The sequence below is a fragment of the Lissotriton vulgaris genome, chromosome 7, assembly GCF_964263255.1.
Source record: "Lissotriton vulgaris chromosome 7, aLisVul1.2, whole genome shotgun sequence".
In the NCBI taxonomy this organism is placed as follows: domain Eukaryota; kingdom Metazoa; phylum Chordata; class Amphibia; order Caudata; family Salamandridae; genus Lissotriton; species Lissotriton vulgaris.
Window position 1 is genome coordinate 615,419,990 of NC_141695.1, and position 17,522 is coordinate 615,437,511.

The window sequence follows — 17,522 nt, forward strand, 5'->3', positions numbered from 1 at the left end:
TTGAATGCACAATTGGCTCTACATCCCACAGCACAGGAGATGCAGCGCTTGCCACCTTAGGCACAACCACACAAGCATCAGAATTGTGGTCAAGAGGATATTTTTTATAAGATGTCTGTGCATGGCGTTATTCAAGGCATCTAAAACGAGAGCAGTGTTTTTTTTTTTTTTAAATCCATTGAAACACTGTTTTAATTTATTCGATAAATTAAAGCAGAGCTGCACAGGCATCTTTTACTTTTAAATAACGTACCTTGCACGTTGTTCCTGGCCACAAAAGAACATAATTTTGCATCTTTTTTCATTACTGTTTAATGAAATAATGTGAGAATTGTAAAATTAAGTTCCTGACTCCGGATGGTGCCCAGAGAAAACTTCCAAGAGGTGCTTTATTTGAAAAATAAATATCTGTAAAACTATGCTTTTCATTTTCTGATATCATGGGAGAAATTTCAAATGAAGTGTTCATTTTATGGTACACTGAACATATGGCTTAACATATCACTTATAGTGCTTACAACCCTTATGTGGTGCACTGAAGCACTTACATGGTCAGCAAGCTAATCCTGAGTGGTTGGAACAGTGTTTTTTTTTATTTTGAGTTTCTATGTGGGAAGTCTTTCCATGGTGTGCATGATCACCACCAACGTGCAATTAAAGAGTTATGGAACATAGTAGTGTGACGCATAAAAATCTGTGAGACACAGATGTGCCGTTTATGGTTTTTAGTATGCTGACCAGTTTGAACAGCACTGCAGGTCGGTATGATTTGTTATGATAGTAGTCTTCTTAGCTGGTAACTACAGAGGTCAAGAGCACGCAATTTGTTGAAGAGGGAAGCCAGTACTAATACCAGGCTCTCTGGTTTTGTATTATGCATGCAGACACCAAATGGGTATCTCTTTATCCCTGGTCAATGAAGTAGGGCTTGGGGGGACTTGGGGAATAATGTGCAAGTTGTATGAAGATGCTGATGCCCAGGTATTGCTCAAAGAAGCCAGCACCCAGTTACAGAGCAAATTTAACTTCCACACCACGACAATCCAGATTCCACATTGAGAACTACTCTGAGGATATGAAAGACTGCTCTGAATGTCGAGACCCCTCTGACTGAAGACTCCCTGTTCGCCCTTAGCAAAGAGGCTCGCTTGATGGACCTGTGCAACACAGCTGTGTGTGGGAACAAGTCAGATAGAGGTGCAGGAGGCCTTTGACAAAAAAAGGTTGTTGTTACACTGATGCTAGTTTTCTGACTTCTGCCTTCACTTCAATATAACTTCCAATAGTTGTCACCAACCTCCCCTGCCATGCCCCATTTAAGCTTCTACCTCTCAAGCTGGTCCATTCTGAGCATGTGGTGACTGAACCAGAGGTGGGCTGGACCACAATGTGCCTTTTCACTGGCCTCTGTGTGCTCTTCAGGGACACAGGCAGCTCTGGCCTCTCCACGGTAAGGCCTTGATTGTTCCATGGTGTCGTGTGGCCACTCAGGATGTTATGTATGGTTGTTTTGTGGTCTGTTTGTGTGACGATTTTATTGGTTGGTGGTCTGTGCCAATGCTTGTCTGTGGGTTTTTGGCTATTTGTGTGCCGATTTTATTGGCTGGTGGGCTGATTTTTATTGTTAATTTTTCTAATAGTAGCACAAATAGCCAAGTAGTCTTCCATACCTTGAAAAACACCGTCCTACAACATGTCTAAGTTTTACTTATTTTGCAAATGTGGCCCACTTTGTTTAGCTATTTGATTTGCCTGCCCTATATTTAATAACATAACAGGTCTAGTTGCAAAGCGCACGATTACCCAAAGGTGTCCTGGGGCTGAATAACAGATGTTTATTATTACCCAACTCAATGCTATTCATTATATCGACCTCAAATGAATGAAAGGATGAGTGGACCTGCTGGGATTTAAACCTGTGACCAGTGGCTGATTTAGTGCAGTGAGCCACCAGACCCGGCTTATTGGGCTGCTTTTAATTTGGTGCCATAGCCTCTTTTCTTTCCCATTCCGACAAGCATTGGCCTCTGCTTGCACGGCTTGTGCTTTTGTTGTGTCACTGTTGCGGCTTGTGCTTTAGCTTTTTGTCTCACTGTGCTGCAGAAGGCAGTGCACATGTAAAAAGGGAAAAAAAGTCATTTCTTTCAGTGTTATTGTGTTGAAACTACAGTATGGGGCCCATGGGCTCTGAAGAAATAGACTTAACGTCAATTAAACTGGGTGGGGGAGGTCGCTCGGAAAAATGCACGAGTAGCTTGGGGTTTAGTAGCTCACGACGATTTTCACTGACCAGAAGTAGCTCTCACTACACAAAAGGTTGGAGACCCCTGTTTTATCTAGTAAAGAAGACACAGGCCCGGACCAACTAAGGGGATTGAGATCCGGCAGTACATTTCAAGCACCTGTTAGCCACAAAACTTTAGATTTGTTTGAAAAATTAGTAAAACAGGACATTGGCAAATTGAATTTCAAACGTAAAAGTAGAAAAGAACATTACACAAAAGGATATGGATACGTTGAAGAAATTGGCAAATAACAAACATATCAAATGCGTAAAGGCGGACAAGGGAGAAGCCCTAGTTATCATGAATAGATCAATGGATGAAAGCAAAGTTGAGGAACATCTATCAGACATGGATACCTATATGAAGTTGGAGGGGAATCCCACATCAGGATTTGCAGCAGCATTACACAATATTATAACCAAGGCTTATGAAGCAGGCACTATCAATGAACGGACAAAAAATTTACTCATAAAATCCAATCCAAGAAGTCCGGTCCTTTATATGATTCCGAAGATTCATAAAAATGCAGTAGGCCCTCCCATGAGACCAATTGTCTCAACATGTGGCAGCTTACACAAACCAGTCGGCCAATTTCTTGACAAATACCTTCAACCCACAGTGAAGAACATGAAAACTTCCATAAAGGACACTACCGATTTTTTACTAAAGCTTCAAACAGTAACTTTGGAATCTAATGAAAATCTAATCCTGTGTACAGTGGATATAAAATCATTATATACATCAATCCCACATTCTTCTGGAATTGAAGCAGTGGAGCAAGCACTTGTTAACTCCAACCAAGATCCAGCAATGCAAACATTTCTCATGGAACTTATGATATTCACCCTGTATCAAAGTTATTTCAAGTACAAGGAAGATTGGTATCAACAGCTTGTGAATACTTCCATGGGCAATTGCGCGGCGCCGGCGTAAGCCAACATTTTCATGAAGGAATATGAAGAACGGTACATCTTTTCACAAAAGGAGTGGCATGACAACATTAAACTTTTTGTTCGGTATATTGATGACATTTTCATTATTTGGAAAAATTTGGCAGACTCATTAAAAATGGCACTCATTGCTCTCAATGAGAAAGAAGATCGCATTCAACTCACTTGGGAAATCTCAGCTGAGAGAGTAACATTCTTGGATGTGGAAGTCACACTTACAGATAAAGGCTTGTCAACAGACGTATATCGCAAACCCACGGATCGTAACAATATGTTACATTATTCCAGCTTTCACCAAATGTCTCTCAAGAAACACCTTCCATTCTCTCAGATGATCAGAGTAAAAAGAATAACATCTGATTGCTTGAAAGTAGAACAAAGATTGAAAGAAATGGGTCTTAGATTTCTGGATAGAGGATATCCTGAGCAAATTAAGAACGACGCAAAGGACCGAGCATTCAATAAAAGGAGAACCGATTTGTTGAGAAGTCAACAAAAAGCAGACAACACTAGAGTTGTAGCTGTATCCAAATTTTCTACCATGAGCACATGTTTTAAAAAGATCATCAGGAAACACAGGACAGTTCTCAATTTAGAACCAGACTTTAAAGGGATCTTTACATCACCGCCACTGTTTGCTCATACTAGGGGGAAAAAATTGGGTGAAATCTTGAACCAAATAACAGCGGAAATCAAAAAACATCAAGGTACCAGACCATGCCACAACTGTGGTAATTGCAATAACATTATCAGTGGAACTGTTATATCACATCCCATGAAGGGCTTCAACATTAAATTGAAAGTCACGGCCACATGTGACACGTCAAATGTTATTTACGCTCTTAAATGTCCTTGTGGTAAAGTGTATGTGGGCAAGACCGAAAGAAAAATAAAAACCCAGAATCACAGAGCACAAATTCAATATCAGAACTCATAGTGTCAAATCATCAGTGGCGTTACACTTCACTGAAGCACACCATAACATCTCTCAACTCAAATTCATCATACTGGAACACATTGAAAGACTGGAGGGAAGAGACAATAATAAACTTCTACTTCAAAAAGAAAACTTTTGGATACAAAAACTGAACTCTACCAAACGACACGGTCTCAATGACCGGATTGAACTTGTCTGTTATTTATGATTTATTCATGTATTGATGTACATATTTACTAAGTTGTGGTAGCCCTACGGGCCCTTGTTCCCTGTCCTTAATAGCGGTTTGACTCTGTGGGTTGAGCGCATCACTAACTGACTGCACATTTTGCCCATCTACATATTTAATTTTGTCCATCTACATATAATATCCCTTATCTGCCTTCTTACACACCTTTATAGCCTACATTTTTCGGGTTCCGTTTCCGTTTATATTTATTTATCATTTTTATCATCACTCTATTCTGTATACATTTTATATTTCTCTTCATCCAGTTGTGATCATTTTTATTAGCTTCATTTCACCCTGAGTTTCATTTTCTTTTGCGTTTGACGTTCGCATAGTCTTTTGTTGATTTCTTTCTAGCTCCGTACCACGTGATGCTGTTGACACCACGTGATGCGGAAGACCTTAATACAGAACACGCGTCCGCTTTCTATTCACGCGATCGCCAACCCGGGGTCTTGCAGCACTCGAAACCAAATGGATTAACTTATTCGGTAAGAGACTTCTCGGACCGCCCGTATTTACCTTATGCTCTGATAGCGGTTGAACATTTTCTTGATTCGTTTTTTTTCATGCTTTCGTATTCTTAGGTACCCGAGAATTCCACGTTATTAACCCGACGTAAGTGCCCACCAATTTTTGAATTGCGCCGACCACCTGTGCACTTTTCAGGAACACTTGTCACTTTGGCACCATGCAGTGTTATTTTACCATTCACCGTTCATGGGATATTATGCTTGTTATGATGACATGTTACTTTATGTTATTTACAATGGTTAAATCTTATGTTTGCAGTGATGCTCCCTGAGGAAGGGCTATGTTAAACCCAAAATGCATTGGAGCGGACATGAATGTTGGGTCATTATGAAATGAATCACTCGACAAACATGAAATGATTGAAAAATTTCACGAATGAATATTGAAGAATAAAAACAAAACTTTATTTTGTAAACTCATTGAACTGTGGAGTCCTTATGTGAAGGAACCTTGTTTGAGTGCCATAGGGGATGCAACTGATGACTCATTGGGAGCACATGTTTTACAAATTGCAATTTGAAACATTGTAGGTACTAGACCAAATCACCAAGACCCGCTGATCTTGAAAATGGCTCCCCAATTTAGTTTATCCACTCATAACTCACCTGGACAGATTTCACTTCTATTTTAATGTATTCAGTAGTCAAGTCTCAGTGAAAAACGAAGAACACAATTTAATTTTACAGAATTCCGATGTAGCGTGTAAATTCTTAATGAAATTGAAAAACAGACATTTAACACGATAAGCCCATTACCTTACTGTGTTACACACTGAAATGACATAAGCTCAATTTTCAAACACATCTTATTGTTCATTTCACGAAATGGACACCATGTTATCTACAGAGTTAATATCACTTCCTTTTTTAGGTCTCCCCTACGAAGTGCGTATGCGCTGCATAGGAGACCTTTAGCAGTCGTACAGCTCTTTTTCCAAGCACATACTCATGCTTTTGGCGGCATACATCTTGCGGGAGTGCACAGCGGCGCGCCACAAGCACAAGGTTGTTCTTTGAAAAAGAGCAATCAGCTGCTGCTGCTTAGCGCGCGTGCACTCCCCCCCACCCCTCCTCACACAACACCAATCTGTTTCATCCTATGTGCTCTTGCCTCAGGGGCTAACATTTTGTCTCGAAACTTGAAATTACTTTGAGCTCTATGCCTTTGAGCACCGTGAGGCCTCTGTGGAGGCAGCTGCACTCGCGATTTACAAATGCCAATGAATGACTGATTGATATGAACATTTTAATAAATCACTTTAGTATAGCGGTAAAAGAAAAGCATCAGGTTACCTCGAATCTTTAGTGGACTATCCACCTGTACATAAAATAGCTAAATACCGTTCACCTTTTACCTACATTACAATCTGTCATAGGAAATGTGGCGGCCTGCCGTGTCTATTCACAGTGTCTCGCTCTGTGTTTTTATAACAAAGCTCTGTTTGTTCCACAATATCAGGGCTACAATAGGCATGGAACCTGGGGGAATGGGTCTGACCCTTCCCACCTCTGGCAAATATTCACCCGGTTGTCGACACCGCCCTCCTTTATGCATGTCTTCTAAGGGACAGACAGCGCACACAGGGCAGATTGGTTGTTAGAGATGGTAGTCTTGTTTCAAACTCCATGAACAGTTAATACTACAAAAACAGGGAGCTGGCCGCATGTTCGAAACTAGAAACTCAGCCTTCATTATACACAACCTTGGGCCAGAAAGCAAAACTGTTCTTCCAAGCTGTATTTAAGACAGAACCACAACGTTCCTGCACCACTCTTGACATCGTAGAAGCAGTTCGCAATGGACGCCGGCCCCAGCTCAAGAAACGCTGTAAGGTACCTCGGTGCATAACAGGCACCGGACAGGTTTATTTTAAAACCACTCAGGCGCTCAAGTTCCTCTGCCTCCAAGAGTGCATTCGATACAGCGCCATTAAAACACCTTTTACGAGCTTTTTAGACCGGAGACGGCCAAGGCCATTTACAGAGGGGCTGCTCAGAACGATTTATTGTACATTTTCACTGTTTACCACTACATAATCAGAATAAATTCCCAGAAGATCTTACTTACAATTTTTAGCAACTTTAAAAGTGCGATCCTTATGGACAGAGACAGTGAAATCGCCGTTGATATTGTTAGATATATGAATAATGTGTAATGTTGGCTGTCTGTGTTCATGAAGGTACACAGGCACATATTATGTAGTCCAAACTGCATTCAGCTTAACTCAGTGCATCAAAAAATGAACCATTTAATTGGAAAAAATCAACAAAGTATGACACAAAATGCATCACAGACATTTGAGATATAATGTACCCCCATGTGAAGTTTGAACATGTGTAGCTTACCTCTCTCTCACTACTTCTCTACCTCTTCCTCTCTCTACACCTCTCTCTCGCCACCTCGCTCTACCCACCTCGCTCTACCCTCCTCGCCCAACCCACCTCGTCCAACCCACCTCGCTCTACCCACCTCGCTCTACCCACCTTGCTCTACCCACCTCGCTCTACACACCTCTCTCTACCTCTAAGTGGCAACCAGAGCCTGATAGCACTGCTTGTCCTTTTAATTAACAACAAGCATTAGCGTAGCCAAGAGGGCTCGCCTTTGGGGCCTTATAGTGTTTAACCATGTAACAGTTAATGTTGTTGCACCAAGGATATTGTGCTGCATAAGTAAATACTTATGAGATCCCAAAATCGGGACCTATTGGCTATGCCAATGCTAGTTACTTTCTGTCTCTGGTAAGCTTTAGTTTTGGGTAAAGTGATGAAATTGGTTAGAATTAAAGGTTTTAAAACTGCAACATATGGTTTTTCTCCAAACATTATATTCATAAAATTAAAAATCGTCACACTTATAGCCACCTCATAAACATAGATCACTGCAAAGGAGGCTTTGTATAGCAAAGTACATCCACTTTTACGCTTGCCCTAATTAACTCTTGTGACCCTGCAGGTGGCCAAATGATCCATCATGGTTGCCATAGCTAAGGCTGTCTAGGTCTGAAGGCCAAGTCAAATATGTCATGCCTGGTTGGCTTCTCAGAGAACATGCTATTGGAGGACATTCAAAGTTGGGAGACTATCATCCAAATCCCTGTTTCTCTGTCCAAACTGCCCTACAACTTATTGTGCCTCCTTCTGAAAATTGTAGTGTTAGGGAGTGTAGAGAGGGCTAAGCATCAGTTAATTCCTAAATCCTAATTCATACCGCTATTGTCTAGATTAAGAAAATACTTTTCTGCATGGGATGCAACCCGTGTTTTCTCGGATTAGACTCTCTGCAAAAAGTAATGTCTACACAAACATAAGTATCTAGATTGTGTATGAGAATGCTCTTACTATCTTCAGCAATGCCATTCGCAGCATGAATAAATAATTTTTTCAGCTTCTTAACGGGTGCAGGATTCCCGTCACATTGTTGGGGTTGCAGTATCAGATTATGAACATCGTATTCTTCTCTTTGGTGTAACTACAACTTTATCATATGTTGCTGCTAATATCTAAATAGCCAGTGGGTCAAAAACCTCATTTTCATTTTGATATTCTCATAGGAATTAATGCAATTTTTTGGCAGTATTTTCGCTGGCGTAAATCGTCTAAAAGATTCTTTACCACTTTGAGACTGAACTGAAGGTGGTCGGCAATCTGCTTTCTAGACATCAAAGAAGACATCTGTTTGGTGCACACTGCAGCTACTAAATAGTCCAGAAATGTATTGGTGTTGTCTGAGGTAATCACACGGACAATGGCAGGTCCAAAGAGTACCTTTATATCGACACCAGAATCATGATGTATATTACCATGTAAGTCTTCTACAAAAAACAAGTTCTGAAGACAATTAAGTAGGTCAGACTATGCTTTAAAATTCAATGAACCATTATCTAACAAAGAGAGTAGAAAATTAAGACCGTGAAAAACTATTGTAATAGTTATGTCCTATGTAAGTGATTTTACTGCTATTGAGATCTTGAGGTTTTTGATTTACGATTCAACAAAACCTTTTCTCAAGATAGCCAGGTCTGTGGGCTTGTCAAATTTTAAGAGTCTTTCACCCAAACAAGAAGTTGTGCAAATGTTTCCCCAACTCTTTTTATTGACTTCATGGAATGAACAAAAGGCTCGTCCATAATCTCAGCAATATTTACAATCATTAGATCTTTACCTCTCTCTGAACGTCAATTACCCACTTCATTTATGGCAGCTGCCAGGTTATAGACTTTATCCATATACCTTTGTAGGTTGCTAGGATTATTATCATGGTGAATGCATGATTTGTTTTAAGCCGCTGTGGTTGGCCTCATGAACTCATCCACATTCCTTGCTACATCTAGTTCGTATATTACCTATATTAGTACAAGTGTAGAGTGTTTTACCACCTGTAATTCCAAGTAAATGTCCTGAATTCAAAATAGATATTTAATTTCTAATAACATCCATGGAATGACATTCCATAGCAAGTTACCTGGAATTCTGTTGCTATAAGTGGAGAAGAGTGTTTTTGTGGATGACCTGGGTGACTTCCCTTCATTCCGATCAGAGTGGAAAGCAGACCACCTTGCCTGAATGTTTGTCATGTCATCACTGTCTTTCTTTTCATGTAACTCAGCAGTATGCCTACACCAAGTATGCTCATCAAAACATTTTTCGACTGCCAATTCTTTTGAAGCTTATTTAAGATAAAGGAGTTTTAGAGAAGAGACTTTCAGCTTGGTAACAGCAACTGCAGGAACTTATACTATACCTACCTGTACATTAACCTTGATCATTTGACTTGTACGACTGGTCTCCTTGGCAGGTTGCTGGAAGAGAGGCATTCCAGTTCTGTGGTATGATCAATGTGCACTTGTTGCAGTCTTGGTTTTGATCAATGTTATTGACGCCACAGAGTGTGAGTAATTTTTGGTTTGGCTGGGTTATAGCTCCAATATCATGAAAATGAGCCACAGATGAGTTTCCTGGTTCAGCAATGGACCTTAAGACAGTCGTATTACATTGATTAGCGGAAACCAAACGGGAAATCCCTAGATTGTGTTTTGGAGTGGATGTAACTGTCTAAAAATAAAGAGGTGTCTCATGGTGATAAGTGTGTCTAATACATTTAAATGAATAACACAGTTCATTAAAGGTATTGAAAGTGGTTAGTTTCTACGGTAAGACTTGGCCGTGACCTATAAGATTCTGCACTTTGTATTCTTGAGCCATACATTATAAGAGGTGTCAAGAAGTCAGAGGCCTAAACATAAAGGATTTTTCTTGGCATTCTTATATATATGATCCACAAAAGGGTGGTTGCTTGTGTTATAGAATAACTCAGTGTAAAGCTCTGCTGCTTGTGCTAATATCACTACTTTAGATTCATCATCAAGTGCACAATTTTGCCATCGAGATTGTCAGACATCTTTTTTTACAACTATTAACACATCTCTTTGTAAGCCTCAAGCTCAGAGAAATTGGACATAATGCTGTTTTAGCCTGATGAAATGAATACTCGATGAATGTTCCCATAGCTACTCAATTCCTGTACAGTAGAGCTGCTGAAACTTACAAAATAAATAAAGAAAATGGTGCAATTTTTTCACATTCTAGATTGGATCAAATAAAAGTTGTAAGGTCTGCAAATGTGCTCCTATATATCGAACAATGTGAATTGCCCTGGCTTGATGCCTAATTTCATGATACAAGCATGAGAACTATAAGAAAAGAAATGTAGGAAGGTGGATACCTGCATATGGTTACCCCAGATTTTTTGCATAGTGTTTAGCTGGTTTTCGACTTAGTTGGCATGGGATCCTGCTATCAGAGCCCCAGGCTATCTGCTCTCTTTAAAATGGACTCCATGTACCCTAGGTACACCTCCAATTGGATACTGAGTCACCTTATGAGTTCCTGTACAGTGTACTATAGGTACCCAGGGCATAGGTGCATCCAAGGCCTACCGGAGGCTGCAGCATGTATTATGCCACCCCTGGCTGGCCACCCAAATTGACACAACTGGCTGATCACTCAGCTGGGGCAAGGTGGTGTAATCACCCTTTGCTTTATATATAGTATACCTATATCTAACCTTATATCTAGACACATATACACTTATAAGTCACTCCTATGGCAGGCCTTAGCAATTCTGGAGGCAGAGTGCTTGCTTTTATGTGAGATGGTGCTCTAGCAAGAGCTGAGCCTGTCTGCAGCTTTCGGGAACCATGTCCTTATAGCTGTTCTAGGATATTGCCATACCATATACTCTTAAGTGCATTATGAACCTCCCGGTTAAATGCTAACTATGGTTTGGCTTTATCAAAACATGTCGAGTAAGGTGTCATACGAATTGGAATACTATCCCCTCGCCAGTCCTGGCGACGCAGGTAGCATTCCACCCTTCTAGAGGGAGAATACATGTTGTTCCTACTATTCCCGGTTAAAGTTAACCAGAGCCTCAGCATCACAAAATGGATGCTGCTGCCACAGACACAAGACTGACCTCCTGCTGCTGGGAGTCCTTCCAGCGAGGGAGGCTTGGACAATAGGTTTCCTGCCTTGGGAGGTGCTAGCACCACCCCAGACAGGACTTTGTGTATTGGGACAGGGAGGACAGAAAGGATTGAGACACTCCCTGGGGCACACAAGGTGTCCCAAGCATAGGCCAGTTCAAACCGGTGCTGGGGCACTCCAGCCCCAGCTCTGGCGCGAAACTGGACAAAGGGAAAGGGGTGTAACCACCCCCTTCCCTGGTCCCACCCATAGGAGGGACCTAGCAGGTAATCCAGCCCCTAGGATTCGTATATAGGTAGGAGCCACAGGACTTTAGATTATCCTGACTGAAACTTTGAAACAAAACTCTGGACCTTCATCACTCTACTTTGGAAGAAGACGACTGAAGAACCTCCTTTGTGGTCAAGGAGTGACCACCCTGCACAAGCAGGCACCATCCAGCGATCAACGACTTGCTTTGCCGCCGCCTCCCTCCAGAGCCCGAGCCCAGAGCCTGACAAGAACCGGATCCACAGTCCCTGCAAAGCTGAGACCTGTGGAAGCGATGAGAGACGTGGGACCGGCCATCTTGAAAAGTCTGCGACCTGCTAACTGTGCAGCCCCGAGGCCTCCTCAAAGCTGTGCATTGAGGATTGAGAAGCCACAGACTCGAGCAGCATGTGCACCAAAGATCAGCCCTGCACCATCCACGAGTTCTGCGTGGGGCACTTTTGCATTTTCCTGCTCGACGCATCTGCCCGGTCACATGCCCGTTGGCTAGTGGCCATCTTGGCGACAATTCTGTGAAACTACACCACTGGTCTGGTTGCTCCAGACTGGCCCTTGCTTCCCTCAAAAGAAGCAGCCCCTCAGACCTTGCTGGTCTGGGTAAGAAGCCTACATCGATTCCTGTGTGGGTTGCCTTTGCCAAAGCTTGTTGACTCCAATCTTTAAGCCGACACCGCCGACAGCGAGAGCCTTCGTGGGACAGTTCGTGCCTGCCTCCTGGATGTCGTTGAGGCCTCCTGGTCCACGTGGCTGCAGAGACAAGCATCCCATCAGCACCTGATTGCAACGCGACATCACCTGGTTCCATCCTGGTCACTGGCTAGTGACACAGACTCTGTCCCCTCTGCTTTCAGGTCCTCTACATCTTCGATCCACCCTTGGATCCACCCGGACTCTCCTCTTCTGGCCGTCTGCAGCATCTTTTCTCTAAGGTTCCATAGATCTCCACGACGAAACCCGACACACTTTGGGACCTATGCACCCTCTTCCTGTGGGTTAGGTAACGAGAGTACTACGGTGCTCCTGTGAAGGTTTACACTCCTAGTGTCCTAGTTTCAAGTGGTTAAGTTCTAGTCCAGTCGGAAGACTCCCAAACCTTTAACTTTCTATTTTTACGCACCCATTGACTTCTATGAGTGCACTTGTGTGCCTTTAGACTCTGCACACGCATCCCGTGGGCCTCCTGCTCCCTAACCCTTGTTAGTCCAGTGTAGCCCCAGCGATTCCCAAGGCCCTAGGCCTTACCATTGTTCGTGAAGTGGTACTTATACCACTTTTTTAATATATGGTTTAGTGGGCCACCCGGCCCTATCCATAATTGTGCAACTTTTGTATGTTATATTAAGTTACTTGTTATGCGCTTGTGCTTCTGTGCTCATAAAGAGTTCAGGGGATTTCTTTAGAAATAAATACATATATATTTTGAAGATATATCCTGTGTGGTGTCCTTTCATTTGGTACTAAAGGGATTGCATATGGTAAAACAGCTGGCTTCACATGCCCTCTTGAGTTTAGCCTAAGACTGCTTTGTCCATGCTATCTCTAGGATAGGTGGTCTATAAGGTTGACTTTACACCCATCACCATAAGGGTTGTTTGGACTGGTGCAAGGTGCTCACTAGAACAGTGAACATCATATACTAGACCAACTTCTCACAAGAAACATTTCTGTTCGGACTCTTGTTGACTGGAAAAATCTTTTCCCCTCATAAATAGGCTTGTAGAGGGGCATTACATTCAGTTTCTGATACCTTGAATATTAGACTTAGCAGTTGCCTACTTACTATTCTTTTTTCAACAGTCAGTAGCACAGTCAGCTCATTCTGGCTATAGTGCATACAGCACTTTTTGTGTGAAACTTAAATTTAACCTTCAGAAGGGTGGTTTTAAATTCCACTGTCATCATTTAATCGATCTAGAGTCCCTTTTTGTCACGTAAGCTACTCAGAGATTTAGGAGTCTAAAGATTTTCTCTATAGTTTCATATCTACAGCAGTGTTCCTGCTAGCATAATCAGTAGGACATGTTAGTTTCACCGTTTTTTAGGTCTCGCATCTGGCGACGCAGCGCAAAGCGCTGTCGCCAGCGAGACTTATTGTTATCGACTTGCCTCTGATGCGGCAACAAACCGGGGGCACGCATGGCGATTGGGGTCTGTGGACGCGCACGTACAGGCACGCGCACATCTACTGTCCCGCAGGCAAATCAGCATGCAGTTTCACTTTCAGACCGAGCACATCTCCCGTCCCAAAAGGCAAACCAATATTCAATTTAACTTTTGGCCCGCGCAGATCTCCTGTCCCTCAGGCAAACCAGCATGCAGTTTAACTTTCAGCCCATCGTTGGAGCGGGTCCGCACAAATTGAGAATCCCCCACTCACCCAGTCTGCGGGGAGAGGATCCTCCTCAACGGCAGTGGATAGCGTCAGGGAAGGCGCTGCGGGGCAGAGCTTGCACTGTGTGCCCACTGGCCGCATGGATTCACGGGGCTAAACGTGCGCTCAGGCTGCATGTAGCGCAAGGGTCAGGTTCAACCGAGGCTTGTAGGCCCGGGCATGCGCCTTCAAAAGAGTAAGCATTGTTAAACGCCCACTTGAGATGCAGTACTAGACCCCGTGGTAGTGCGCCGGACCCTTGAGCCAATGAACAACCTGCAGAGATGCATCTAGCCAATCCCAAGCCAGGCTCTAAAGGCTTGAAGCTAATAAACATCTGATTAGATCTCTGCAGCCCGCCCTCTCACGAGTACCTAAACCTATCCCAGGCAGCGACGTAAGCGACTAAAATGGACACTATAATCCGGCTGTCGGATTGGTGGTGAGGCTATAGCGTTTGGTGTAACTAAGGAACCAAGCAACCTGTTTTACGCTGTAAACATTCTGTAGTAAATAAATGACGCATTCTCCAGGAAAAATCCCGACCACTGAAGCTGCAGATCAAAATATTTTGTATCTAATCAGCAGTTAGTGCCGTAATTATGGAAGTCCTTTGAGCACTATTGTGCTACATTAATAATAAACCCTGTGAGCAGTTAGTGCCGTAATTATGGGAGTCCTTTGAGCGCTATTGTGCTACATTAATAATAAACCCTGTGTTCACTTGAAAATATAACTGCACGCTTTTCTTCCGTATTCTGCTGCTGAGCGATGTTCCTTGTTTTGTTAGTCTTGAGACTGCTATAACATGGGCACTGGGCTAGGGGTCTCCCACGCAGGGCCCTCCTTCAGTCATTGGCTGACACCTCTGGGCTACTCCCGCTTTCGGCGGAGAGGACGGCAGGCCGTCCAGCAACACTTCCTAGTTTTCCGCCGTTGCCAGTACTTGTTTTATTCTCAGCGCGCACTTTGATTTATTTAAGAAGCCCTGCATCCCTGTGCTATGGCAGTAGCCGCAGCATACACTGTGACATGTGCAGGGCCGGCGCCAAGTCCACACTCACGAAACTCCTCACTGCAGTGGGTACCATGTTTATCATCTGCCTGCCGGAGAGGCACAAAGGTAGGATTAATGCTTTAATGTCCACAGGCCACCTTCTGTCTCAAAGCAATGCCATACATGGCAAATAAAAGTGCAATTTCTTCCCAGTTCACGCGCCAAAGTGAGCAATGGGCGCAGGCGGGGGTGTTGGGTGAACGCGGTTATTTGGAAACTGCTGAAACAGTTAACAATCTAGGACCTTTCAGCTTCCATTTCTTCACCTATCTCCTGTTTCTTTTCCAGTGGCTGGCAGGTGGGACCGTTGGTTGATCTGATTATACAATTCATGTGTGTAACATGTACTGTGCATGACAATATTTGGGGGAAGATAAGAGAGAGGGGAGTTTAGAAAACATCCAGCCAAGGTATTGTGTCTGTTGGCTTTGTATTGAAGAGGGGACTCGTTTTAGCAAGTGAAAAGTATACTGTGGGATTGTTGGGTTTAACAGGATGCCCCACCTCCGCATCGGGGGTGCTGGGACTAACGGGGATTAGGTAATTTTACTCTCTGCCTTTACTGTCAACATGTGGCAATATCCAAGTTTATTCGGTGAAGTATGCTTTCAAAATCAACGACTTTATGCCTTAAAAACCGTTAAGGTTGTGGAAAGCCACGCCAGCCCCCCCCCCCCCCCCCCCCCCCCCCCCCCACCACACACATTAATCAACAAGCATTTGCAATGCAAGAGGTGTCACATTTACGCAAGTTTAAGCTATTGGCATTGACACTGCCTTTTATTTATGTTTTAAAAACGAAAACAAAAATAAAAGGCATTGTTATTTGCAATGTCAATAGCTCAAACTTGCGTAAATGCGAGACCTATTGCATTCCAAATGCTTGTCTTTTCATAGCAAAGAACACATTGTAGCTTTTGGAGACAGTTTATGGTCTAGCCTCGTGGTGACAAGGTACCCACACATTAAGAATGACAAAGAGTAGTAGGAATTAGGAGTCATCTTTAAGTAGCCATGACGCACCTGGACGGCTCCAAAGCTGACCCAGAGAAGCTGAGCAGGGATGTGTCCTTTCCAAAATCCAGGTAGACCTTCCTCTTTCAGGATCACACTGGTCGCTTGCAGGATTCCATGATATTTGGCAACAGGGTTTCGGCCAGACAACTGCTCAATCTGAAGCTGGAAGGAAAACAGTTACAATGTGAGAAAAATAAAGATAAAACAGATTTTGCAGAGTGCCTACACATTCATGCTAGAACTTGTGGTCCAAGCCATCAGGAGTCAGTTTTCATTTGACTTTCGAGAGCAGCTATTCTAGGAAGATTAAAACTAACTCAGATAAAGGCCCTAATTTTGGCAGCCAGCAGGATTCACAGACTTTTTGCTGTTGAGCAGGGCGTTTTCCTGACTTGGGCCACGACTGATTGCCTCAGCGCTGGCTGGCTTAAGAAGCTGGCAATGGAGATGGGTTCGCTAACTGTATGTTTTCCCACTGGACAGTTACTGTGCCATGCAGAAGAACCTAAATTAATCTTTATGGCTCCTGGTCACCACAAGAGAAAAGTGTGATTTACGGTAGCACACTGTGCATCCGAATTCTAGCACCAGGACATTCTGAGTTTCTCCTGCAGCTTAGATGCCAGGCTTCGATGTCAAACTAGACTTGTGTAACCTGCTGCTGTTGCATACTTTTAACCAGTTTAAGAAATCCCTGGTGATTCCAATGGTGAATTCTTGAATCAATGGGCCAAATTGTTTTAGCTTAGAGCAGAACCACAGACTGGTGAACTTAAGTGGACCAGGATATACCAACTCGGGTTTTACCTGCCCACGGTCAATGGCAGATCTTCCCATTAAGACTGTCTGTTAAATGTTGTTTTGGGATATGTTGGGCAACAGTTAGCTACACCAAATGGTGTGGTCTGTTCACTCAGATACAAAGTCCTCACAAATCACTTTGAGGAATCAGACCTATCTGGAAGTTAGTTTATGGGAAAGCTCAAGCACTAACTGACCTCAGCCCTAAACTTACTTTCATACTACCATAATCCTCTGTGATAGTTCCCAAGCGCACGGATGGACACGCACAAAAAATATGCCACTCTAGTTATAGATAGGATTCCCGGATGATGCAAAGTTAAGTTTTTTTATCTTACACTTAGGGGTTGATTCCGATCTCGGTCGGTCAGCCCTCCGAGACGTGTCAGTAGCCTTACCTTACGGCCGAGGAAGTACGATGCGGAAAAGTGCCAAATTCCCGACCGATCCACACGCTCAGACTCCATCATCAATTTCCGTCTGAGCCCGACCTGGAAACCCTCAATTTGCGCTGCACGGCAACCTAAACACTGCTACTTCCGGCCAGTCAAGTACGATGCGCAGTTCCTACGTTACGGACGGG

The 17,522-nt window shown here is 43.2% G+C and overlaps 1 protein-coding gene across 6 annotated transcripts in view; it reads right to left on the minus strand.

Moving 5' to 3' along the window:
- SLC25A19 (solute carrier family 25 member 19) overlaps positions 1–17,522 on the minus strand; it is a 306,920-nt gene that overhangs the window by 113,801 nt on the left and 175,597 nt on the right. For all 6 annotated transcript variants that reach the window (XM_086930769.1, XM_086930767.1, XM_086930766.1 and 3 more), the window contains one exon: positions 16,145–16,300. In XM_086930769.1, the coding sequence (XP_086786895.1) occupies positions 16,145–16,300 (156 nt within the window). The remainder of the gene's footprint in view (positions 1–16,144; positions 16,301–17,522) is intronic.